Here is a 27156-nt window from a genome sequence, read left to right on the forward strand (position 1 = left end):
AGTGAGTGAATCGCCACAGCGAGGAGTAGCTTGTCGGCAAGCAAGTAAACCTCAGTAAAAATCATTGTGTTTATCATTGATTCTGAGGTGATTGGTCTTCATTATTATTCATCCTTGTGATCAATTGGTTTCTTCATCTACACGGCGGTATAACCTTCTTGATCACTCTCTTTACTTTTCCGCAAACTAGTTGACAAGCTCTTTAGTGTAGCTAGTTGTGGAGCTTGCTTGCTTGGTTGGTGTGGCTCTTTAGTTAGCCTTTGAGAGCATACTAACATAGGGTAGTGTCATAGCTTTTGTGTGAATAGACACTATCTAAACTAGAATTGTGGTAGGTGGCTTGCTTTTTGAGTAGGCTAGCGCAACACTTGCTTCACCTCATAATTGTCTAACCATTTTGGTTAAGTGTTGTTGTAGAAATTTTTATTAGGCTCTTCACCCCCCCCTCTAGCCATTAGGACCTTTCAAGTGGTATCAGAGCCGAGGTCACCGTTATTTGAGGCTTAACAACCTTCGGTGTTAAAATGGCTCAAATCAACAACACCAAGAAGCCACCCCAATTTGATGGCTCAAATTATTCTTATTGGAAGTCAAAGATGACCACACATATTAAGTCAATCAATAGAAAGGTGTGGAAGGTGGTAGAAACCAAAATTGAGATTGAGGATCCAGAAAATCCCACCACAGCCGAAGAAGTGCTTCTCCAAAACAATGACATTGCTCTAAGTGCCATTCATGATGCAATTGATATGAGAACATTTGAGCAAATCAAGAATATTGAGATGGCTCATGAAGCTTGGAAGAAATTGAAAGAATCATTTGAGGGCACTCAAGCCGTGAAGGGTGCAAAGGCATATATTCTCAAAGAGAAGTTTGCAAGCTTCAAGATGAAGGAAGATGAGAGTGTGCCAGACATGTTCCATCAGATGGAAGTGATTGTCAATGATCTCAAAGCACTTGGTGAGAAGATAGAGGACAAGGACTTCTCTAATAAGTTCTTGAGATGTTTGCCCACAAGATTTAGCATGTTGGTCACCTTGCTAATGAGGATCGATTTGAACACAATGACACCAAACCAAATCTTGGGAGACATCATGACCGATGATGCTTATAGAGATGATGATGAGAAGGAAGAAAAGAGGGAGAAGAAAGATGAGAAAAAGGATGACAAAAAGAAGAGCGTGGCATTCAAGGCCACATCATCCAAGGGCAAAGCTAAGCAAGAAACATCAAGTGAGGATGATGATTTATGGGATGATGATGATGATGAGAAGATGGCTCTATTTGTCAAGAGATTTGGCAAGTTCATGGTGAAGAAGGGCTATCATGCTAGAAGAAAGAAGTCTTCATCCAAGAACAAAGAAGAGTCAAGAAGGTGCTTCAAGTGTGGAAGCAAAGACCATCTTGTTGCTCAATGCCCATATAATAGTGGCAATGATGATGACAACAAGAAGAACAAGAAGAAGGATAAGAAGGAAAAGAAAGAGAAGAAGGACAAGATGGCATTCAAGAAAAAGAAGGGTGGTTCATATGTAGTCACTTGGGATAGTGATGCTTCCTCAAGTGATGATGATGATGATAGTGATGATCACAAGACCACCAAGAAGAAGGTTCTAGCAAGCATTACCATCAATGAAAAGCCTTCTCTCTTCGACTCTTCATCATGCTTCATGGCTAAGGCCACTAAGGTACAATCTTGTGATGATGAAAGTGATGAAGAAAATGAGGATGAAAATGAACATGAAAATGAGAATGATAGTGATAGTGATAATGATGAACCTACTAAAGATGAATTATTTGGCATGCTAGAAGATGCTAGAGAACACTTTAACATTAAGAGAAGAGAATGCAAAAGCTTGCATAAGGAAATTAAAGCCCTTAAGCAAGCCTTTGATGAGCTAAATGCATCTCATGAGAGGCTAGAGGAAGCCAATGAGAAGCTTGGCAAAGCTCACAAAAAGCTTGAAAAGGCTCATTCCTCTTTGCTTGATGAACAAAATAAAAAGAAGCATGTTGAAACTTGCAATGTAGGTTTAACTTGTGATATAATTGATGAATCACTATCTATGCCGATCATTGTTGCTCCTACTAACCCTTCTTGTAGCACTTCCACTTCTACCTCATCTAGTAGTGATGGTCTCACTTGTGATGCCTCGCTAATGGTTGAGAATGAGAACCTCAAGAAGGAGGTCAATAAGCTCACTCACACCTTGGCTAAGGCTTATGGTGGTGAGGACCGCTTGCTTATGTGCTTGGGTAGCCAAAGAGCTTCTCTCTACAAAGAGGGATTGGGATATACCCCCAAGAAAGGCAAAGCGGCCTTTGCTCCTCACAAGACTAGTTTTGTGAAGAACAATAGTCGGTTTTGCAATAGTTGCAAGCAAGTGGGTCATAAAGAGTAAGAATGCAACAACAGCAAAAATGCTAATGTATCCTTCATAAAGCTTGATTCATGCTATATGCTTACTAAGGGTACAAATGGTGTGAAGGCTAAGTTTATTGGTAAACCACGGATGGGCTCAAAGAAGAAAGTCATTTGGGTACCAAAGAGCTTAGTGACTAACCTTCAAGGACCCAAGCAAGTTTGGGTACCTAAAAAGAATTGATCTTCTCTTATAGGTCAATTACAAAGCCAGAGGAAGGCATTGGGTTCTTGATAGTGGGTGCACTCAACACATGACCGGTGATGCAAGAATGTTCAACTCAATCAACACCAATGGCAATGATGGTTATGATAATATCACATTTGGTGACAATGGCAAAGGCAAGGTCAAAGGGCTTGGTAAGATTGCAATATCAAATGACATGAGCATATCCAATGTGTTGCTAGTAGAGAGCTTGAACTTCAATTTGCTATCCGTGGCTCAATTGTGTGATCTTGGATTCAAATGCATATTTGGAGTAGATGATGTAGAGATCATAAGTGTAGATGGCTCTAATTTGATCTTCAAAGGTTTTAGATATGAGAATCTATACTTGGTTGATTTCAATGCTAGTGAAGCTAAATTATCTACATGCTTGTTGACTAAGTCTAACATTGGTTGGTTATGGCATAGAAGGCTTGGTCATGTTGGAATGAAACAATTGAATAGATTGGTTAAGCATGACTTGGTTTGAGGCTTGAAAGATGTTCTGTTTGAAAAGGATAAGCTTTGTAGCTCTTGTCAAGCCAGCAAACAAGTTGGAAACACCCATCCTAAGAAAAGCATGATGAGCACTAGTAAAGCATTTGAGTTATTGCACATTGATTTGTTTAGGCCAACACAATACACTAGTATCGGTGGAAACAAATATGGATTTGTGATAGTGGATGACTACACTAGATACACATGGGTATTATTTCTAGTGGACAAAAGTGATGTGTTTACAACATTCAAATCATTTGTCAAGGGCATTCACAATGAGTTTGAAATAACCATCAAGAGAGTTAGAAGTGACAATGGTAGTGAGTTCAAGAATACTAGAATTGATGAGTTATGTGATGAATTTGGAATTAGACATCAATTCTTGGCCAAGTACACTCCACAATCAAATGACCTTGTTGAGAGGAAGAATAGAACACTCATTGATATGGCAAGGTCTATGCTTAGTGAGTATAATGTGAGTCAATCTTTTTGGGCCGAAGCTATCAACACGGCTTGCTATTGTAGCAACCACCTCTATTGTCACCCATTGAAAGAGAAGACACCATATGAGCTCTTGAATGGTAGAAAGCCCAACATTACATATTTTTGGGTCTTTGGTTGCAAATGCTATATCTTGAAGAAAGGCACTAGATTGGGCAAGTTTGACAAGAAATGTGATGAAGGATTCCTACTTGGCTATTCCACTACAAGTAAAGCATATAAAGTTTGGAATTTAGATAGTGGAACTCTTGAGGAAGTTTATGACATTGAATTTGATGAAACCAAGGGTTCACAAGTAGAGAATGAGAACTTGGAAGATGTTAGAGGCATTCAACTTTCAAATGCCATGAAGAACATGGATATTGGTGAATTAAGGCCTAGGCAAGTGAATGATGATGAAGATGATCAAGTACAAGTGCTCTCCAACTCAAATGTGCAAGATGATACAAATCAAGCTAGTACAAGTGGATCTTATGACAATGAATAAGATCAAGTGGCTAGTACATCATCTCAACCCAATGATCAAGCAAGTGCAAGCAATCAAGTTCCAATCCTCCAACCAACCAATATTACAAGAGATCATCCATTGGATACTATCATTGGTGATATTTCAAGAGGTGTACAAACAAGATCAAGATTGGCATAATTTTGTGAACACTTCTCATTTGTCTCATCCATTGAACCAAAGAAGATAGATGAAGCATTGAAGGATGTTGATTGGGTGAATGCTATGCATAAAGAATTGAATAACTTCACAAGAAATCAAGTATGGGAATTAGTAGAGAGACCAAATGGGCACAATGTGATTGGAACCAAATGGGTCTTTAGAAACAAGCAAGATCAAGATGGGATAGTAGTAAGGAACAAAGCAAGATTAGTAGCACAAGGCTATACTCAAGTTGAAGGTCTTGACTTTGGAGAAACATATGCCCCGGTTGCTAGATTGGAAGCAATTAGAATCTTGCTAGCCTATGCTTGTGCCCACAACATCAAGCTCTATCAAATGGATGTTAAGAGTGCATTTCTCAATAGCTACATCAATGAAGAAGTATATGTAGAGCAACCTCCTGATTTTGAAGATGATAAGAAACCCAACCATGTGTATAAGTTGAAGAAGGCATTGTATGGCTTGAAGCAAGCACCTAGAGCATGGTATGAGAGATTGAGGGATTTCCTACTCTCTAAAGGGTTCACAATGGGCAAGGTTGACACTACTCTTTTCATCAAAAAGATTGGAAAAGATCTATTTGTATTGCAAATCTATGTTGATGATATTATATTTGGATCAACCAATCAAGATTTTTGTGATGAGTTTGGAAAGATGATGGCTAATGAGTTTGAAATGTCCATGATTGGAGAGTTGAGCTACTTCCTTGGTCTTCAAATCAAGCAATTGAAGAATGGTACATTTGAAAGTCAAGACAAGTATATCAAGGACATGATCAAGAAGTTTGGCATGTGTGATAGCAAAGCCATTAGTACACCAATGGGAACCAATGGCAACTTGGATAGTGATGCAAGTGGAAATATGGTGGATCAAAAGTTGTATCGGTCTATGATTGGAAGCCTACTCTATGTGACCGCATCAAGGCCGGATGTCATGTTTAGTGTATGCATGTGTGCAAGATTTCAAGCCTCACTAAGAGAAAGTCATTTGAAGGCCACAAAGAGGATGTTGAGGTACTTAAAGCATACACCAAATGTTGGTTTGTGGTATCCCAAAAGAGTAAAGTTTGAGCTAGTTGGTTACTCTGACTTGGATTATGCGGGATGCAAGGTTGAAAGGAAGAGCACCTTGGGCACATGTCAATTGTTGGGAAGATCACTTGTTTTGCTGCGGGTTTCGCTTGTTACTCTTGGTGGTTGCCGCCACCTAGATGGCTTGGAGCAGCGAGGATCGTCGAGCGGAGGGTGGTGATTGTCTCTGGCTTCGATCGTGGTGATTGTGAGGGGTTCTTGACCTTTCCCCGGCGGAGAGTCAAAAGGTACTCTAGTGGATTACTCGTGGCTTGTGTGATCCTCATCTTATGTTGGTTGTGTGGCACCCTATTGAGAGTTTGGCATGTGAAGCCAATTAGCGCGTGAACCTCCAAGTGAGTGAATCGCCACAACGAGGAGTAGCTTGCCGGCAAGCAAGTGAACCTCGGTAAAAATCATTGTGTTCATCATTGATTCCGAGGTGATTGGTCTTCATTGTTATTCATCCTTGTGATTGATTGGTTTCTTCATCTATACGGCGGTATAACCTTCTTGATTACTCTCTTTACTTTTCCATAAACTAGTTGACAAGCTCTTTAGTGTAGCTAGTTGTGAGAGCTTGCTTGCTTGGTTGGTGTGGCTCTTTAGTTAGCCTTTGAGAGCACACTAACATAGGGTAGTGTCATAGCTTTTGTGTGAATAGACACTATCTAAACTAGAATGAGGGTAGGTGGCTTGCTTTTTGAGTAGGCTAGCGTAACACTTGCTTCGCCTCATAATTGTCTAACCATTTTGGTTAAGTGTTGTTGTAGAAATTTTTATTAGGCTATTCACCCCCCCTCTAACCATTAGGACCTTTCAGTATCAGAGCTAGGTCTCTCTTTTGTGGTCTTCACCGACCCGAGAGGATGGCGTATAGTGGGCTAGATGTTTGTGAGACTCACATTTTTTATGGCACAAACTTTGCATTTAGGAAAAATCACATGCTTGATCATTTTCATGCAAAGGGACCTAAGTTTTGTTGGATTGTCACTAGTGGTCTCACTCATGTATTGGACCATAGAAATCTCACCAATGCTCAAAGAGTTCTCTATAAACTTGATGCACATGCTTATTGTTTTCTAATGGATGCATTGAGTTTTGATTTGATGAAACAAGTAAACTACACGGGAACTGCTCGTGAGATATGGGAGTCCATCAAGCGCACCTTCGGTGATTCCTCCACATGGGATGATGGCAAGTTCAAGAAGGAAGAGCTCAAGAAGGAGGCACATGAGGATGTTGAGCATGACCACAACTCCATGATTGTGAAAGATTGCTCCACCTCATGGTCAAGTAATGATGATGATCAATCCACTACAAGTTCACTTAGCAAGATTGATGATGCCACAAGTATTGCAAATGATGATGCTACCCCATGCACACTTGATGGTTATGATGATGGATCATGCCCGGATGACATTGCTACTACAAGCTCTCCTACTTCACCACATTGATTCATGTCAAAAGGTGACACCAAGGTATCAAATAATAATGTGGTTGATTATGTTGATTCATATGATGAGCTTGTTAGTAGACTTGCTAGAATGACCGTGTCTTTAGAAAATGAGAAAGCTAAAACATTGAAATTTGAAAATGAAAACTCATTTCTAAAGAACTCTTATGAAGAACATAAGAAATTACTTAATGCTTTTAAATCTTCACATGATGAGCTAAAATTGAATCATGAGACACTTCTTGCATCCCATGATGAATTATTAGAACAACATGCTTCTCTCATTAAAATGTTTACAAAGAAACTTAAAAATAATGAGAGCTCATCACATGGATCAAATGATAAATCACAAATTGTTGCTAACCCTTGTGATGTAGGCAAGAAGCATGTATCCACCTCTTGTGATGATTTATTAGATATGCCATGCTCTTCACATATAGATGCTTGTTCTACTTCTATGTCTTGTGAAACTAACCTTTTGAAGGAGAACAATGAGCTCAATGAACAAGTGAAAAAATTGAGCAACAAGCTAGAGAGGTGCTACAACTCAAAAGTCACCTTTGAGCACATATTGAAGACTCAAAGAAACTATGGTGACAAGTGTGGCCTTGGCTTCAAGAAGAAGATAACAAAGGGCGAAATAAAGAGAGAAAGAAAGATGAAGAAGATACAACAAAGAAAGCTCTCTCATACCATGTGCTACCGGTGTCATGAAGCGGGACACTGCAAATGGTTACCCTAATATTGAGAAGCTCAAGAAGATAAAAGAACAAGAGAGGCTCAAGCATGTGAAGTGCTTAAAGTGCCGCACTTGGGGTCACCTTACCTCAATGTGTCCAACCAAGTAATTGGTGAAGCAACTAGAAAAGCCTCAACCAAAGCCACAAGTTGAGCAAGAGAAGACACCCTAAGAGCAAATCAAGATCAACCATGAAGATGGTGGTGATTTGATGATAAAGAAGAAGAAAACTAGAAGGGGTGGAAAAATAAGAGAAAGAGCATTACGTCCAAGGATGAATCAAGATGCAAAGCAAATGAGCAAGAACAAAGAAGAGAAAATGGAGAAGATTGCTCACATGAGATGCTATAGTTGTGACACATTGGGCCACCTAGCTTTGGGTTGTCCAAACAAGCTTGAGAAGAAGGCTCAAGCAAACAAGGAGAAGCAAGGCAATGAGAAGCACAATATGAGCAAGGAAGAAAAGGCTCAAGCAAAAAGAAAGTGCTACTCATGCCGGGAAAGGGGACACATGGCATATTCATGTCCCCTAGGTAACACTCCTAAGTCTATTTCAATTGATGATGATTCTATGCTTAGGAAGGATGGTAATGGTACCTCTATGGTTGCTATTATAAAACATCCCACTACTCATACTAAGACATTGCCTAAGTATGTTGCTCCTAACTTGAGAGGACTCAAAATTGTTTGGGTACCATCAAAAAATGGATGAATGTGTGTAGGTACCATGGCATTAGAGGCTTGATTCAATTGTTTTCATATTAATCACCATATGTTGAATGAAGCATTGAAGCTTAATGCAATTCTATCCCAATGCTAAGCCAAGAATTAGTGAAGTCCAAATGTGCTTCAACATACAAGTGCCATGATCAAGTTGTGGTGATTTATTGGATTATTTGATGGCTTGCTAAAATACTTGAGTTAAAGCTTGCAAATTGGATGATCATGAGCTAACCAAGGTATATATCTTGTTGATCATTTTATTTGGGTGTATATGAGTTGATTGAATTGGATAAATATGCATTGTTGCTTGCTATAAGATGTTTGAATGAATAAATTGATTAGTAATCAAGTTTGGATTAATTTGTGTTGGATAAGTTCATATAATGACATATATAAGTGGATTGAATGGATTTATGTCTTGTGAAAGTATTCAAATAAGTTGATTTCAAGTTTGATTCACATTTGAAGTATAGCTCAAGTGATTGAAATCTGTCCTATATTGCAAAATCTGAGCTAGCTGTGATCTTAGCCATGTTTGAGTGATCAAAACTTATTGTATTGGCATAAAAATTGGTGTGTATGCTCTAGACTTATGGTATAAGATGTTGTATAAATTTTATGTGAATTGGATAAGAGATGCTTTAATTTTGGAGTGAATCTTGTCAGCTATAGTGCAGCAGTTTTCAGCATATAGCAGTGGTGGAAGAATTAAAATCTGGTAGCAATCTAGAAATAAAATAAATCTCAAATTTTTACATCTTCTAGATAACTTAGTTAACCACGTCTGTACCAAATTTCGTGGCATCTAGATTTGTGTTTTGGGAGATATGCATTTTTCTTTGAAGAGTACAAAATCTGCTAGAAAAGTGACAAAATGTTGGATTGATCTAGAGTCACTTTGATTGAAAGGTCCTCAAGTTGGAAACATGTTTATAAGTAATTGAGGCACCTAAGTTTGGTATTAAGACGATCTTTAAGCATGGCAAGCAAAGAGTACAAGGCCATTTGATTGTAGAGTGTACTTTGCACACATTCGGTACTCAAATTGGAAGATCAAGATCAAACTCAAGATGAAGATGAAGTTTAAGTTCTAGTGACTATTGTAAATCATTTGGTAGAAAGGAAATGACTTAAACAAGTAGAAAGAAAATGACTTAAAGAAGGAATCAAGGTTACTCATCAAGTTAAGTCCATCACTTGGATCAATCAATCAAGTTATTTTAAGTGAGTATCAAGAATGGTTCTTGGAGAGAGGTCACTTCTCCCTAGTGTAGGGGCTTACCGCCTATGAGTAGGTAAACCAAGTGTGGTACTTGGAAGGCTAACATAGAAGTGGTGATCCAAGAAATATTTGAGATGCTTAGTTGAAGCAATCGGAAGGGTTGACCGAGAAAAGCAAGCAGCACCCAAAAGAGAGCTAATCATAATATTTTAAGTGGTATTCTCACATTGATGCTCTCATGCAAGCATTGATCGAAAGATGAAGCAAGTCAACCACAACAAGAAAGTGCACTTGATCATAAGTGGTATTCATTTCATATGGGTGAAGAATAGAATTCAAAATGGTATCTATTGGTCTTCACCAAGCTTATAATTAGACTTCACATTGCTATTGAAGTAATAAATTGAAATCTATGTGACTATCCTCTACTTCAACATAGCAAAGGTATCATTGTAATGTCCATGATTATTTCATCCCTTACTAGTATGCGGTTAGTGTATTAGTACATGCCTCATAGGATCATGCATAACAAACAAAAGTTTTACATTCATAGCCTACCACTATTGCTTGAATGATTACTTGATCTAGTGGTTAGTATATGAATTTGTTCATGAGCTAAGTAAACCCAAGTACTTGATTTAATTTGGATTGCTAACAAGTGACAAGTACAACATTGGCAAGATAACCCTTGTAAAAGGTGTGTAGAAGCTTGTCATTGGTTCCAACCAGACTTGGAAGTTTAGGCAAATCAATTTAGTTCAAGTCAACTTAGAAGCTCATGATAAGTAACAAGAGTATAAGCACAAGACAATAATACAAATGGATATCTAGATTGTTTATTACAAGTGGTATCTAGACTCGAGTATTTTATCAAGAATCTACAAGTGATGTCTAGATCAACTCACAAGTGATATCCTATAAGTGGTACTCATGAAGATAGCAAATGTTCAAGAAATGGTTTTTTATTAATAAATCCAATAAGTGGTTCCATACTAAAAGATTCTTTCAAGTGGTATCACATCTACACATGGTATCAATCATGCAAGACGATGGTTCCACAAGTGATCCTTAACTTTAAGTGATCATCAAATGAAGAATGCATCCCTCACCTACAAGAGCTCAAGTGTATCAAATGGATGACCCATGCTATCACATAGGGGGAGGTGTCCCACAAATTGATATCAAGATCAAAGATCCTATGTGTGGTATCTCAAGAAGCCCTACACAAGATACAAGTGGTACAAGTTACAAGTGGTATCTACAAGTGGTGTCATTCCAACAATCAAGTGATGTCCATCAAGAATACAAGATTCAAGCCTCAACCATCTACCCCAAATCCATACCTTTGCATCAATGAGAAGCACACCTTTTTTTGGAAATTGATGACAAAGGGGGAGAGATTGTACAAAGATATGAAAGCTTTGAGATTGAGATTGTACAAGAGGGAGAGATAAGATATGAAAGCTTTGGGAGAGATTGAGACAAAGAAGTAGAGGTTGGACATGGACATGGACAAAGAGGGAGCAACATTGAAGAAAAGAGATGGATCAAAATTCTTGGACAAGAGAAGCACACAAGTAGGGGGAGCAAGCTCATGAACTTTGATTGATTGCATTTGATATGTGCATATTCATGTGCTTGCTTGCATTGCATAAGTTCTTAAATTCAATATGCATGCTTGTGTGGTGTATGCTAGTTGTAGAATTTGTTTGATGAAATGAAAACTAGCATGCATAGGATGATAGCTAGACACTTGGTATGTTCTTCAAGTAATGCTAGTACCTTGCTTTTAATGTTGATCTCACGAGGTATCTAGTGATTTTATTTCCAAGTGATATCTAGCTAACCATGATGCTAAGGATGAACTTAAAGGTGCAACTCCGTTTGGTATCACACTTCAAAGGTTTACTCTATACACCTTAGCATCATTTGGTAGTAATTACTCTCCCACATTTCCAATCTATGCATATGTACGAACTTCAAACCAAACACTCTAGCACATATGTAGGGGGAGGCTAATACTACCATCTCGGGTTTGTGGTACTTGTCCAAAATCATTCTCACATGGTAAAATTGCTTGGACAAGCAACATGAATCTAAAAGAGCTTAATTTCCATATCTTTGTAGAGTTGACATCAATTACCAAAAAGGGGGAGATTGAAAGGTCCTTGTGTGGTTTTGGTAATTGAGTGACAACCTAGGTGGACTAATTGTGTTTATGTGAGATACACAGGTGATTAGTCCATAGGTACATATGTGTGAGCAACATATGCCATGAAGGTGAAAATGGCTTGGAGATATTGCAAAGCTCACACATGTGATGATGAAGGAGCTTATTGCACATGATACATGACATTGAGTCATGTGATCAAGGTAGAGAAGATCAAGACAAGACTTGACTTGATGGACCGGTTGCAAGCGTGAAGGGCAAGTCAGAGGCTTTGGAGCGATGGACCGTGTGGCGGTGAAGCTTGAGCAAGACTTGGCACCGATGGACGAAGGCAATGGTGAAAAGCAAGTGAAGTCAAGATCGATGAACCAATATGATCACATGATGATATGAAGTGGATCATATCATTGTTGATCATGTTGTTGCATATGTTGCATCGACATTGGAGGAGATAGAATGAAATGCGCAAGGCAAAGGTATAACCTATGGCATTTCATTTCACCGGTCATAGGTGTGTAGAGAAGTTGATGACCGGGTTTAGGATAGATGGTTGTACTATCAAGAGGGGTAAACTTGTTTGCATATCGGTCATCTAGTGCCACTCAAGTGATCCAACTTTGCATCATTGCTAGGATCGAGTGGCGTGGCAAGTTGAGTGACTAATCCTTTGGAAAATGTTTGTGAAAAGCTAACACACATACACATGGTGGTGCACACTTGGTGGTGTTGGCACATTTGCAAAGGAGAAGAAGTTAGAGTTGTTGTGAATCAACTTAGAGAAGAGAAAAAGGTTTTTCGGTGTACTCCAAACTATAAGATGGTCCTTGGATTGGAATACTGCTTTGATCCATTGTGATTTGGATCAAGTATGCATGTGGGATGTGTAGCCCTCTGAGTAAGCTTTCCAAAATGTCCAAGATCATCGAAAATCGGAGTTCAAAGCTAAGAGTTATAGCCGTTTTAGCGCTAAAAGGTCTATGACCGGATGCTGGCATGAAAAATGACCGGGCGCTCAGGGTTTGCGTCCGGTCAGCACCTATGAGTCCGGTCACAGCGTCCGGTCAGTGTTTTTAGCATGTCCAGAAGCGACCGGACGCTGGAAGAGTCCGGTCAGTGATGACCGAACGCGTCCGGTCGCTGAAAAACATCGCTGGAACATCTCTGTAAGTGACCGGACACTGGGTTCTAGCATCCGGTCGTTACGACCTATGCGTCCGGTCAGTACGCGCTTTGCTAAGTGAAGGAGTAACGGCTATTTTAGCACTTGGGGCTATAAAAGGAGTGTGTGGCCGGCTTGGGCTGGTAGCTGAGCACCCTCACGCCTATGTGGCTTGTGTAGGAGTGCTTGGATGCTCTCTAACTCACTTGTGCTTGCAAGAGTGTGAATCGATTGCGAGTGAGTGTGATTCTAGTGCGTTGCATTATGAGATTACATCGAGTGGCACTAGGTGATCGAGTTGCAAGCCGGTGGTGCTTGTTACTCTTAGAGGTTGCCACCTCCTAGACGGCTTGGTGGTGGTCTCCGTCAAAGCCTGCAAGAAGCTTGTGCGGTGCTCCGGAGAAGAGCTTTGTGAGGGGCATTGTGCTCATCCCGCGAGAGCCGCGAAGAGCAACTCTAGTTGAGCGTGTCATTGAGATACCCTCACTTTCGGGGTAGGTTCTTGCGGTGCTCGACGTACAGGCTTGGCGGGTGATACCAATTAGCCATCGAACCACCAAGTGAGCGGTCGACACAATGGGAATGTAGCGTGTTGGCAAGCACGTGAACCTCGGGAGAAAATCACCGTGTCAACCTTGTTCTTCCTGTTGGTTTGTAATCCCCTTACACAAGCTTATGATTACTTTTATATACATTGTGCTTGTGTAGTTGCTCTTGTGATTAGTTAGCTTGTGTAGCTCACTAGTTACCTTTTTGCTTGTGTAGCATAGAAGTAGCTCCCTTGCGTGGCTAATTTGGTTTGTGTAACCTTGTTAGTTACTTTGCTTAGTTTGTGTAGCTAAGTATTTGCGCTCTCTAATTTGGCATTGGTTGCCTTGTTATTGAGCATTGCTAGTGAGCTTAGTTGGTTTTGTGCTTTTGCTTACTAGCATGTGTAGGAGCTCCCTCATTGCTTGAAATACTAGTGGCATATGTTTGTGTGACCTTGCTTCTAGAATTGGTTAGGTGAGTTCTAGTTAGCCCGGCACCTTTGTTGCTTAATTAGGATCTTTGCAAGGTGCTAGAGAACATAGATAGAGGGGTGTAGTCTTGGCTAGACTGATAGTTTTAATTCCGCACTTATTTCGATTAGCCGACGTGATTAAGTTTTAAACATGACTATTCACCCTCCCTCTAGTCGCCATCTCGACCCTTCAACAATGCCAAACAGGTTTAAAAATGATTAGTTGTCTCGTTAAATTAAATATCAAGATCACCTTGAAAAAAGTTGAAAAAACTTTAAAAAACACAGAGCTTACCAGGGTTAGAACATGTTGCAGCAGATAATTGTTATTTGCATCTCATTATGGTTGAATATATAAAAAAGGAAAAGTAGTGCGTGTTAGATTATTAATTAAATAGTAAAATGCAAACAAAAATTATTTTTTTATAAAATCAACAAGCAGTTAGGTGTGAATGGCTTCCTTAGTATATGTTCGCTGAACTGACAACATGTAAATACTTTGGTGCATTTTGCATACTGACAACTGGTTTAAAATATTTGATTACAGTCACTCTACGTTACCATCTATTTGGAGGATTCATAATGATTTCACAACTGGAAGTGTGCGCATAGATAGGCGAGCTACCTTGCCCCTCGTCATGGAAGCACGGGTGCTGCAGAAGTGCAGAGTCTGGAACCAAGCATCAGGATGAAGCAGTTGTGCTGGGGCTTGGGCTTGGGGTGAGGGGCTTCTACCTTCTAGGATGCCTCCTCTCTGGCAACATAGGGGTTTCTACTTTTAGTGGTAGAATAGCAATGGCTCTTTTCTGAGCATATGGGCAGCGATGGACGAGTTTTAGCACAAATCTTATGATACACATGCAAGTACAGAGTACGGTTGATATTGATAATAAGGAGTTAAAGAGCTAGCTGATTTTCATCAGATGGTACAGGCAAATTGATTTTTCATTAGTATTCAATTCTAAAGAATGAACTGCAGGCAAGCAATTGACCCAAAATTCTAAATCACATACCTCCAAGATGTAGATAGGACTGGAGCTCCTCTTCGCAGTGGAATACCATCAAACACCTACGTTGCATCCAAAAGCAAAACATGATTAATTTAAACATGACCGCCTGCAATTGCTCCCTGCTCATATCGGGTGAAATGCTAGATCCAATGCAGATCCAGAGAGGGAGGTAGAGAGTGGACTCACAGCCATAGAGAATGTGGAGGACAGAGATGGGGAAGGCCATCGTGGAACCAGCCTCTGCCATCGCAACCATGATCCAGCCTCCGCCACCGCAACCATGGATCTGGGGTGGGGCAGCACACACGACGGAGTGGGGGTGGGGGCACCTTTGACTCTTTGAGGGAGTTGTGCCGCGGCCTCGTAAGCCATCACTATCGGGGCGGGGCGTCCTCAGATCCGGCCAGCGCCGCGTCCTCGGCGGGGGCGGTGAGATCCCTGGAGTGATGGCGGCGGCGTCAGAGCTGTGGCCGGCCAGCAAGGATCTACAGCCGGGCCGCTAGGGTTTTTGGCCTATTGCGCGTTCATCACGGCGCCGGGGTAAGAAGACAGGCAGGGGACCGGCGTCGGAGTAGGCAGGCCAACGCAGCGGCTGTGCGGCACAGGCGGGATGAAGACCGGCATCGGTGGAGGCAGCTAGGGGGGGGCTCGCGTCCTGATGTTGCGTTGTGTCGCACACAGGATGCATGGGAGCGAGCGGCTTTGGTGTCGGACCTGTGGACGGAATAGTTACGAATGTTTTAGATGTAGAGAAAAGCTCTCGCTATCTATTATACTAGTCAATGTTGATCGCAGAAGCGTCATCAAGCCAGCATAACGTGACAAGAAAATTTAGATGGTAGCATATGAGACAAAATGTTTATACGGGTAGAATCAAATGACACGAAAGACGATATGTTCGTACTAATAAATCTTGGCTCTGTTCGCTTCGCTGGAAAAACAAGCCAAAACACTGTTCCGGCTGATTTGTTGTGAGAGAAAAACACTGTTATGACTAAAAAAATAAGCTGAAAAAGACGGATTATAAGAGAAACGAACCGAACCATTATGAAGTATGGTGTGTCGTCATCAAAGTCACTTGGTCAATAGCGTATACCGGTTATAATAGAAATGAGAACATGCTATGTGCTGCAGGATGGTGCAGTCACACATGCTAACAACTACTTTTTATCTAGGGAAGGGGATCAATGCCCACCCTGACGCTTCTATGTAGTTCAAACGATCAACGTTGACTAATTATAATTGACAACGAGAGCTTATACTAGCAAATAAGCGTCAAAATAAGTTTATCAAGATTCAAACAATTCAAGCTAGGCACCAGCCATAATAGAGCATGATTTTAGAAAAAAAAACTAAAACTAGTTTTCAAAAGCTTACTGGGGGTTTTAAAAAACTGGTTTTACTGATTAGGGAGGGAAATTGAACGACCGTTATAATTGGAGATAAATTGGACCTTTTGAACTACAGAAAGAACCGGTCGTCGCTAATCTGTGGATGTTTCAAAGGAATGAGTAGGCCAGATTGAGGCCCAACAGCAACATGTGCCATATCCAGAGAAGCCCAATAAGCAGGCAACAAAGATTCTGCCCTGGCAAGTGAGTTCATTTCGTGGCGGAATTGAGCGCACGGCGGCAGCAGGCAGCTAAGACTCCTTTCCCTTGGCGCCGGCGAGCCGCCGTGCCGCCCCACCCTTGGAACTATAGCTCGGCGCCATCACCTTCCCGTGGAGCCACTCACTCGCCATGTGCTTGAGTGCGCGTACTCTATGATCACGGGCGCTCACCTACCTCCGTTCCGAGCAGCCCGGGCGATCTTGGCCCGGCTCTGCCCGTCGCGGCGTCTCTGCAGCGACGGTTCCAGAAACGGCGGTGAGAGTCCTCCAGACACTGGACAGCGCAATGGCGACGGAGTCCGTGAGGGAGGGGAGGAGGTGGCAGGCCTGAACGCCGGCCGCTTCCCGCGGGAAGTACTCCTCCGGCTGCCGCCGCCCCGAGGCCCGCCGGAGGGCGATGACGATGACGGCGAAACTTTTTCCCCTGGACACAGTTCCAGGAGGCGATTCTTCGAGGATGTGAGGCTGGAGGCGGACAGGATCTTTAGGATACTGCTGCAGGATGGCCCGGGGTTCAGCGCCCGCCAGGCGCTCGATGAAATGCGCCCGAAGGTGTCCATTGAGCTGGTGAGGGAGGTGCTGTTCAGGATTGTAGTATCCGTGGACAGTGTGAACCGTGAGAGGTACCCGAAGCTGGCGTATAAGTTCTTCATATGGGCGGGGCAGCAGGAAGGGTACCAACACGGCACGAGCATGTACAACCTCGTCATGAAGGTTTTCGCCGAGTGTGGGGAGGTCAAGGCGATGTGGCGGCTGTTTGAGGAGATGATGGAGAAGGGGCTGCCTGTCTCTTCCCGGACGTTCCACCTCTTGATATGTGCATCTGGGAAGGTTGGGTTGAGGCGGAGGCTGGTGGAGAGGTTCATCAAGTCGAGTACTTTCAACTACCGCCCATTCAGAAATGCGTTTAATGCAATATTGCACACACTTCTGACCATAGAGCAGTACTCGCTGATTGAGTGGGTTCACGAGAAAATGATCCTTGAGGGGTACTCACCTGATGTCTTGACATACAATGTGGTGATGCGTGCAAAGTATATGCTCGGGAAGTTGGATCAATTCCATCGGTTACTTGATGAGATGGGAACAAATGGGCTTACGCCGGACCTCCATACTTACAATCTGTTGCTTCATGTGCTTGGTAAGGGAGACAAACCCCTAGCAGCTCTCAATTTGCTGAACTATATGAGTGATGTTGGGTGTGTGCCAAATGTGCTCCATTTCACAAATTTGATAGATGGTCTTGGCCGTGCTGGCAACCTAGAAGCTTGCAAGTATTTCTTTGATGAGATGATCAAGAAAGGGTGTGACCCAGATGTTGTCTGCTATACTGTTATGATCTCAAGCTATGTGGCAGCTGGGGAATTTGAGGAAGCCCAGAGGTTTTTTGATGATATGCTGGTGAGAGGGCAGCTTCCAAATGTGTACACATACAATTCAATGATACGGGGGCTTTGCACAGTAGGGGAGTTTGATAAAGCATTCGCTATGCTGAAGGACATGGACTCACATGGATGCACGCCAAACTTCTCTGTGTACAGTAGTCTAGTAAGTAGACTGCGGATTGCTGGGAAGGATACTCAAGCTAATAATGTCATTAAGTACATGACAGATAAGGGTCATTATCTTCATCTGCTGTCAAGGTTTGGAGGGTTTAGAAGATGGTGAGATGAGATGCTCTATAGTTAGATGCAGAGGTTCATTTCTTCTGGCTGTTTGCGTTTCTGACAGATGGATTATGAAGGAGTATCCTATGGAAGTGGTTACACTATAATTTTTATGCTTGATGTAGCACATGTCCTGCGGGATTCTTTGTTTGTTGATGAAGTACAGAAAAGAAGTGTTGTATGCTGTTCTTGTTTGAGATAGGGTGGTGGACACTAGTCATGAGTAATCAATAAATCTTGATTCCCTGGTCCTCTGATCTGATAGAATGAAAAAGATTTATATTGCTCCCTCAACTAGATATGCTCAAGAAATCATACCTAGATAGTTGCATGACCTGTTACTGTTAGCAACATCGCTGCAGTAACTAGTGCCTTTCCTGGTATGGGTTCTGCACAGAAAGTCATTTCTGCCAACCCTAGCATAGGATTTGTTGATTACATGTTAGAAATTAGACAAGCCTGTAAAATGCATCGTGAATTATCTTTAAGCATTAAGAGGTGGAAGTCTATGCATTATTGCCCCTTTCCGGTGCTGTTTAAGATATTGGCAGTATCTGTAGCTTGTTCGGCTGGGGCTGAAACGATCGTATACGATCGTGAATTATTACTGCTGGCTGGTTTGGTGTGAGAGAAAAATACTGTTCTGGCTGGAAATTTACGATCGTTTACGACCAAGCGAACTGGCCGCTGATCACTTGACTGCTTTATTGGTACTCATACCTGTTAAAAAGTTTGCCTTTTCTTTAAGTGATAGCGATAGGTGCAACATGGCAGTTTAAGTATATTAATTATTATTCATATAGATTTCAAGATTCAGTCTGTCCAGTCCTCCGTTGCTTCAAGGAGTATGCATATGATTCTTTTTTTTTTAGATACAGGTCTGCCAGGATATTTGAGTTTCCTGATAATTGTTAGTTAGATTGAGCATCTAGCCATCTAGTCTCTCTTTTCTACCTTGATTGAAAGGCAGAGCTCCTGTCACTTTGCTGCATAAAGAAGGGAACATCTAATTACTTACGAACATAAGTTGGTTAGGAGGTAGCGTAGATGCTAAAAGCAATGCACAGATTGTACTTTTATTTTTAACTAATACTGTATGTACTCTGTAGTATAAATATTACATAGTAAGTCCACATAGCAACATCAGTCCAAAGTCAAAGCTATTGCGACTGAAGATAGGTGAGGCCATGTGATGATATTATATGTTTTATAGGTTTATCACTTCTCTTCTTTCTTCTCTTCTTTCTTCTCCTCTTTCTTCTCTTCTTTCTTTTCCTCCTTTTTCTCCTCTTTCTTTTCTTCCTTCTTTTCTTCTTTTGCAGGTCCAACAGACACAATGTCAATCTTCCCAATCTTCTTTAACTTCTTGGCAATCGCCACCGTGTCCATCTCGCCTATGATGGTCATCTTGTTCTCCTTCAGATCTGCTGCTATGGAGTCAATACCTGTGCACGGAAGAATGTATGTATCATCAAATTTTCTTGCTGACACATTGTTCTTTCTTCTTGTTCAGCGCTTTGTAGAAGTATATTTATTTTCCATTTTATGTGTTGTACTGCTGTTAAGATATGGCATGAAGAAAAACCAGACTGAGAAAACATTCTTTCGAAGATTATAACTGCTTACTGCTAACAAGTAAATATCCTCATAGCAACTAGAATCGAATAGACAGGTTGCTAAGTTTTCTTCAGTCTACACGTTTTTCAAATATTTATGTACTGGGTTTGAAAACCCCAGTTCTTTTTGTGAAACATATACCAACCCCTTGTACGCTGTTCACCTGCACCGAGCATATATAACAACTTTCATGCATAAAGAAGAGTCCTTCCGACCACACACAGATTTCCTGAGTGGTCCTCATCTTTGTGTTAGCATGTTTGATAAGCGAATTCCACCTAACATGATTTATCCTCTCAAGCTTCTGTCTTAAACTCTACTTAATGAAATACACGTGAAGTCGTGTTCTCGAAAAAAAAGCTTCTGTCTTAAACTCATCCTAATCATTGGAAGTATGTGCCTTAAAGATTGAACGGTGGGCAAACAATGAAACAAACAATATGCTAGTTTGTGCAAATACCATATCCAATGCCTTCTTTTGCAGAACATATTTTCCAAGCCTCAACAGCAAAACAATCCATCATCCAGAAAACAGGAAGACAGTCAACCAGAGGGTGGATGCAAAATGTTACCGTAAATGTCTGCAACAGCTTCGATGGCCTTCTGCTTGATCTTGTCATCTGTCATGGTTGGAACCCGGAGCACCACCTTCTGCTGCGGACCGATCAAGCAACACAGAGCTATGAGCAACCGAAGGAACTGAAGAACCAAATCAGGAGGGAGAATTCTGCATACCTGAGCCATCTCAAAGCTCTGGACAAAGGAGTGGAGGATAGGAGGGGAAAGGCAGACGCTATGCTCGAGAATGCCCTGCGATGGGTATGTTCATACACGGAGAAGAAACCAAAGCTAATGCTGCTGGTGGATTCCTTTATATAAAGGCGCGAGTGCACTTGGCCGTCTGTTCTTGGTGCTGAGTAGCCGGGTAGGCCGAGGGGGGCTGTTTTTGGCTGGCACTGCAGGCTGAGGAGGTGAGGTTGTCTATTTCGCCAACCCACAGTTTTGTGTCTTTTCTGTTTGTTTTCTTATCTTATCTTTTTTATTTGAAGGAAACAATATATTGGTGCGTTCGCGTACGTGCGGCCGGCCTGATTCAGTGCTGACGCGCAGTCAGGCTCGTATGACTTTTGTGTTGACAAAGTGACTAGTAATCCCTTGTTAGCTTCCCAGGAGGAAGGGATTGGAAAGGGGAAGGGGAAGTTGGAAGAACAGCCAGATGATGGAAGGAGAAGCTTAGTATTCAGTTGTTCTCATATGTTTTTCATAGCCCTCGGTCTCTCTCTTCCTATGTATACCGACCCTTGGCCATCGGCGTGAGTCTCACAGACGTAGCTGTGCGTATCCTATGACTCACGCCCACTCATCTCCACCGAACCGCACGTTGGTGCGTCGGACGCGACTCCCTTTCCTTGGTTCAGGTTCAGCCTGGTTCATCGAGCCCGTGACGCGTTCAGGTGCTCCGTCGTCCTCCTGGTTGGTGGTTGACTCAGGTTCGTCTTCCTTGGTGACGCTGACATCCCCTCCCCGATGAAGACCTGCTTGTCCCCAAGCAGGAGCGCGAGGAAACCTTTGCCGGAGAGCTTCAGTGTTTTCCTAGGTAGCAAGAGATGGCGGCAGATTGGACCATTGCACGAGCACCTGGGGAACGACGTTGTGGTCGGTTGTGTGGATGCGCCTCTGGAGAATCTTCAGTGGTATCTGCAACCCGTCGAGATTGTGGTGAAGATCAACCACTGAATGAGATGTGGGGATCGCCGTCTTGAGCTGGGACACATGGAAAACGGGATGAATGGCTGAATTTTCTGGAAGCTTGAGCTTGTAGGCGACTGCGCCCACGCGACCGATGACCTGAAACGGGCCAAAGAATTTGAAAGCTAGCTTTTGGTTAGCGCGCGCAGCCAAAGAGGTTTGCACATAAGGCTGCAACTTGAGGTACACCCAGTCGCCCACTGCAAATTGGCGTTCGGAACGAGATTTGTCAGCTTGTGTCTTCATGCGCTGCTGAGCCCGGGCTAGGTGCTGCTGAATGAGAGTGTTCATCATTGATTTTTCCTTCATCCAATCAGCTAAGGGAACTGAGGAAACAGAACTGTCTTCAGAGATCCCAAAGTGGTGCGGGTGATGACCATAGAGGACAAAGAATGGTGAATAGTTCAATGAAGAATGCCATGTGGTGTTGTACCAATACTCAGCCAGGAAGATCCAATCAAGCCACTTAGCTGGACAGGAACTGACAAAGCAACGCAAAAAAGTTTCCATGCACTGATTCACACGCTCCGTTTGGCCGTCGGTTTGAGGATGGTAAGCTGAAGACATCCGAAGAGTGACGCCGGCCAAATGGAAAAGCTCTTGCCAAAGTTGACTGGTGAAAACCTTGTCACGGTCCGAGATGATTGACAATGGCAGACCATGGAGACGATACACATTGGTGATAAATGTTTTGGCCACTGTAAAAGTAGGGAATGGATGAGCCATTGGGATGAAGTGTGCATACTTGGAAAAATGACCGACAATCACCAGGATACAATTCTTGCCCCAGACGGTGGAAGGCCCTCCACAAAGTCCATCGAGATGCTTTGCCATGCCATACTGGGAACCGGTAAAGGTTGGAGTAGACCGGGGTATTTGACGTGATCGGGCTTGGCTTGCTGACAAGTAGGACATGCAGCCACAAACTGTTGAACGGATGATTTCAGACCGGTCCAGGCAAAAAGAAGCTTGATGCGTCGGTAGGTGGCAGGACAACCAGAATGACCGCCCACTGGGGAAGAATGGAAAGTTGTGATAATCTTTTGTTGTAGAGGCACATCAGGTCCCACCCAAATACGGCCCTTGTACCGAAGCAGCCCTTGGTGCATAGAGAAATTAGGCTCAGAGTTTACAGAGATAGCTAGCTTGGCCATCAGTTCCTGAGCTCGAGCATCCGATGCATAGCTCTGGATGATGGCATCGAGCCAGGAATGCACTGGGGCGGAAATGGCAAACAGCTCCTCTGGATGGCCAATGCGAGACAGGGCATCCGCAACCCGATTGTCAGTACCCGGCTTATATACTATTTTGTATTGCAAACCCAACAATTTTGTGAACACCTTCTGTTGCCATGCAGTGTGAAGTCGCTGATCACTCAAATGTATGAGGCTCTTGTTATCGGTGAAAATGACAAACTCACCGAGCTGCAAATAGGAACACCACTGATCAACAGCAATAATGATAGCCATGTATTCTTTCTCGTATGCTGACAACCCCTGATTCTTGGGCCCGAGAGCTCGACTCAGAAAAGCAAGTGGATGGCCCTCCTGAAGGAGCACGGCACCAACTCCATAGTGAGAAGCATCAGTCTCAATACAGAATTGTCTTTGGAAATCAGGAAGGGCTAGCACTGGAGCAGAACTCAAGCATTTCTTCAAAGTCTGGAATGCTGAATCATGTTCAGTAGACCACACGAACAGTGAGTGCTTCTTCAACAATGTTGTCGGTGGCTTTGAGATGACTGCATAATGTCGAACGAAGTGGCGGTAGAAACTGGCAAAACCAAGAAAGCTCCGAAGTTCCTTGACTGTAGTCAGCGTTGGCCAGGAAACTACTGCCTCAATCTTAGCTAGGTCTGTAGCCACACCTTTAGCACTGATGACATGGCCCAAATAAGAGATCTCAGTTTGCGCAAACTTGCACTTGGAGAGCTTGATGTGCCACTGATCTTGGGCTAGCAAAGACAAAACCAGACGGAGATGATCGAGATGCTCCTCAAAAGACTTGCTGTAAATAAGGATGTCATCAAAGAAAACAATAGCACACCGGAGGAGGCAAGTTTTGAGAGTACTGTTCATGGCTCCTTGGAAAGTGCCAGGTGCACCAGAAAGTCCAAAGGCGACGACCTTGAATTCATAGTGGCCCACATGGGTGGAGAACGCCGTTTTGTGCTCTTCACCTTCCTTTAATCAGATCTGGTGATAGCCCGACAATAGGTCCATGGTGGAAAAATACCGAGCACCTGCTAGCTCATCCATGAGTTGGTCAAAGACTAGAATAGGAAATGCAGTCTTGACAGTAAGGGCATCGACACAAAATCTCTAGGAACCATCCTTTTTACGGACCAGCAAGACAGGTGAGTTGAATGGCGAAGTACTCGGTTGGATTATACCCTGTTGCAGCATAGAATCAATCTGAGATTCAATTTCATCCTTGAGGGCTGGTGGGTAATGGTATGGTCGTACTGTGACCGGCTGAGCCCCTTCAATCAATGGTATCTCATGATCACAGTCCCTCTTAGGTGGTAGTTGGTCAGGTGGACAAATGACAGAAGAAAACTCGGTTAGTAAGGCACCGATGGCTGGAGGGAACTGGCCCTCGGTGGCAGGAGGTTGTGGAGTGATACTGCATATGTTCACCAACAACTCATCATTCCCAAAATCCTCTAATAATGGATTGCCTTGTAACCGGACCATAGTACCTTTATAAGGAATGACCAACCAGCGATGCAACCAGTCCACCTTCATTGGACTGAAGAGTTGTAGCCAATCCATGCCAAGGATCATGTCATAGTGTGTGATGGGCAAGACCTTGAGATCATGAGTAAACTGGTGCTGTTGAATAGTCCATACTGCTGCTGGCAATTGTGCAAAACACTGCATGAACTCACCATTGGCTACTTTGACAGTTAGTGAAGGACACTGAACTGGGATAACTGACAGTTGAGATAGTTGGTCCTAGCTGATAAATGATGTGGAGCTACCTGAATCCAGGAGGATCAAGACTGGCCGCTGCTGAAACATGCCTTGGAATTGCAAGGTCTTTACCCCCGGTTGAGCTATAGTGTAAGAAGATAAGCAGTAACAGGTTTCTTCCGGCTCTGGTCCCTCAGTGCCATCTTGTGTCGGATCTTCTACTGGTTCTTCAGAGAAAAGAGCATAGAGCTCGTCCAAAACATGGAGTCCCACTTGTTGTGCACACTTGTGGTCATGATTCCACTTCTCTCCGCAGTGATCACACAAACCATGGGCACGCCGGTAAGCCTTGAGATCGGCGAGCTTCTTGTCCAGTGGTTTGTGATTCAGCAAGGGTTTGTCCACTGTACCAACTTGCAAATTGTCTTATCGTGGAGGAGGGGAATAGCCGGCCTTCTGATGCCATGGCTTGAACTCACGTTTCCGTGATGACTCCGCAGCCTCTTCCTGCAACAACGCCAAAGTATACGCAGTATCCAGGGAATCGGGGCACTGAACAAGAATGACAGTACGAATGTCTGAATGTAAGCCATCTAGGAAATGAGTGATGTAATGCAGAGCATTTGTGGAGGAATCATAGGCTGTGAGCTGGTCAACAAGTTCAGAAAAACGATCAACATAATCTTGCACAGAAGAATTTTGGCGAATGTGGTTCATCTTGCGAAGAAGGTATTCATGTTGATCGCGATCAAAACGGGTATGCAAGGCTTGACAAAATTCAGACTAGGTCATGGTTTTCAGTTTGTCAGTAACTGATTGGATCCAGCGTTTGGCAGGGCCAAGGAATTGCATGCGTGAGCATTGAATCCAGACTGAGGGATCAATAGAGTACATGTCAAAGTAATCTTCAGCGCAAGTAATCCATAGTTTAAGGTCAGTGCCATCAAAGGTTGGGAAGGACATTTTGGGAAGCTTGCCGGTGGGGTTACGGTGGGTTTTAGGTGGGCGATTGCGGGATAACACTAAGTCATATGCAGTGCCATGAAACTTAGGGGGATTTGCAAAGGAGTTGTCCATACCCGTGACCGAGGAATGAGTATAGGTTGTGACAACCCCAAACTCATTCTCCCGGTGGTGAGGATCGACGCCGTGCCCGTTGGGCCGAGCAGCCTTGTAGCCAGCAGATGCAGATGCGGCGTGCTGCTCCGACTTGACTGGTGGTTCGGTGAAGATAGCCGGCTCGAGGTGAGCGGCGGCGGACTCAATCACGGATCGGTTCTAGTACTTGTCAAGCTTGCCGATGCGAAGACGGAGGTCGTCGACGATGCCTTCATGTTCGTGGCGCCAAGAGGTGAGATCTGAAGCGGTCTTCTCAATGGCGTCCTGGCGAAGTTCGGAGTCGATGATCCGCTGCTCGACCGTCGCGTCGGCCTCCCGGAAGCGCTTGTCCAGGACTCCATCCGCTTCGGTGAATCGCCGCTCGAGGAGATCCGTCTGCTCGTCGATTTTCTTCTGGGTAACGACTTGTGTGGAGACGAGTTTCTGGAACTCCGCCAACAGGAGCTGGATATCCAGATTCATGGCGCCCCGACGTTTGGCGGAACGAGTATAGTGGAAACGGATTGGAGGTCTTGGTGGTGGTGGTGGCGGTGGTGGTGGTGGTGGTGGTGGTGGTGAGGAATCCAGGTCGCGTGTTCTCGACTCGATTCGCGGATCCGGGGATTTACAGGAAATCAATCGCGCAACCACAGCTAGCGGCGGCGCGGCAAAATCTACCAACCACGGCAAGTTGCGAATCAGAGAAGAGAAATGGCACGCGAAGAAGAATCGGAAGGCTCTGAATACTAATTGTTAGCTTCCCAGGAGAAAGGGATTGGAAAGGGGAAGGGGAAGTTGGAAGAACAGCCAGATGACGAAAGGAGAAGCTTAGTATTAAGTTGTTCTCATATGTGTTTCATACCCCTCGGACTCTCTCTCTGTTCCTATGTATATCGGCCCTTGGCCATCGGCGTGAGTCTCACAAATGCAGCTGTGCGTATCCTATGACTCACGCCCACTCATCTCCACCGAACCACACGTTGGTGCGTCGAACATGACTCCCTTTCCTTAGTTCAGGTTCAGCCTGCCGAGCCCCTAACGCGTTCAGTTGCTCCGTCGCCCTCCTGGTTGGTGGCCGACTCAGATTCGACTTCCTTGCTGACGCTGACATCCCTCCTCGCAGAGCTCTGCATTCAAGAAGAGGTACGAAAAGGACGGTTGATTATTGATACCACTCTTTCGTTTTGCCTTTTTATTATTCTGTTTGGGTACCTGTTGTGAAGTCTCTCGTTCTTAAGTCAGTCTGAATGAATTTGCGTGCTTGCAGGCGCTGTGTGTACACAAGCTGTGAAGGACGGACTGAAGGCCCCGCGACAAGCCGACGTTAATCGACCACGCCACCGAACGCAGAAAAGACGCCGGACTTCATTCTGGAACCAGGAGTGTGGCTGGATGCGGCATGCCAAGTGCCAACACGGGGTCACGGTCGAAGGCGTCGTCGTCGACCTGACGGGGTGGTGACGGTGTGGGCGGTGGCACTACGCCTGGTACAGACGTACAGTGACACCATTCTTTTCTTTATCCGATTATCCGATTCCATTTTGAGAGAGTGATGTGACTCGGGGTCTCGCAGGCGCTAGATGATGCTTGACGCGGCAGCCAGCACAGGCCACAGGGCGAGAAAAATGGGCACTAGCGGGTTGTTCGCCGGTT

The 27156-nt window shown here is 43.6% G+C and overlaps 2 protein-coding genes and 1 pseudogene across 3 annotated transcripts; 1 reads left to right on the forward strand and 2 right to left on the reverse strand.

Annotated features, from left to right (window-relative positions):
• The first annotated feature begins 16463 nt into the window (after window positions 1–16463).
• On the forward strand, window positions 16464–18370 carry LOC136486126 (pentatricopeptide repeat-containing protein At3g60050-like). The gene has a single exon (XM_066482913.1). The coding sequence runs from the start codon at window positions 16611–16613 to the stop codon at window positions 18123–18125; it is 1515 nt and encodes a 504-aa protein (XP_066339010.1). The 5' UTR covers window positions 16464–16610; the 3' UTR covers window positions 18126–18370.
• A 792-nt stretch (window positions 18371–19162) lies between these two features.
• LOC136486131 (heavy metal-associated isoprenylated plant protein 39-like) lies at window positions 19163–20701 on the reverse strand. 2 transcript variants are annotated; one of them, XM_066482934.1, is made up of 3 exons: window positions 20477–20701; window positions 20314–20392; window positions 19163–19569 (listed from the first exon to the last, which is right to left on the reverse strand). In XM_066482934.1, the coding sequence occupies exons 1-3, from the start codon at window positions 20483–20485 to the stop codon at window positions 19343–19345; spliced, it is 315 nt and encodes a 104-aa protein (XP_066339031.1). In that variant the 5' UTR covers window positions 20486–20701; the 3' UTR covers window positions 19163–19342. The 2 variants fall into 2 exon arrangements, with proteins under 2 accessions (XP_066339031.1, XP_066339020.1); XM_066482923.1 differs by having other exon boundaries at window positions 19167–19569; window positions 20314–20395; window positions 20477–20695.
• Window positions 20702–21091: 390 nt separating this feature from the next.
• LOC136458179 (uncharacterized) lies at window positions 21092–25482 on the reverse strand (annotated as a pseudogene).
• Window positions 25483–27156: the final 1674 nt, after the last annotated feature.

Source organism: Miscanthus floridulus, chromosome 1, assembly GCF_019320115.1.
Source record: "Miscanthus floridulus cultivar M001 chromosome 1, ASM1932011v1, whole genome shotgun sequence".
NCBI classification, from domain to species: Eukaryota; Viridiplantae; Streptophyta; class Magnoliopsida; order Poales; family Poaceae; genus Miscanthus; species Miscanthus floridulus.

Coding starts and splice junctions, on each gene's coding strand:
- LOC136486126 (XM_066482913.1), top strand. CDS start 16,611: ATGATCACGGGCGCTCACCTACCTCCGTTCCGAGCAGCCCGGGCGATC.
- LOC136486131 (XM_066482923.1), bottom strand. Junction 19,570..20,313: donor AGCTGTTGCAGACATTTACG/GTAACATTTTGC, acceptor TTCCGTGCACAG/GTATTGACTCCATAGCAGCA.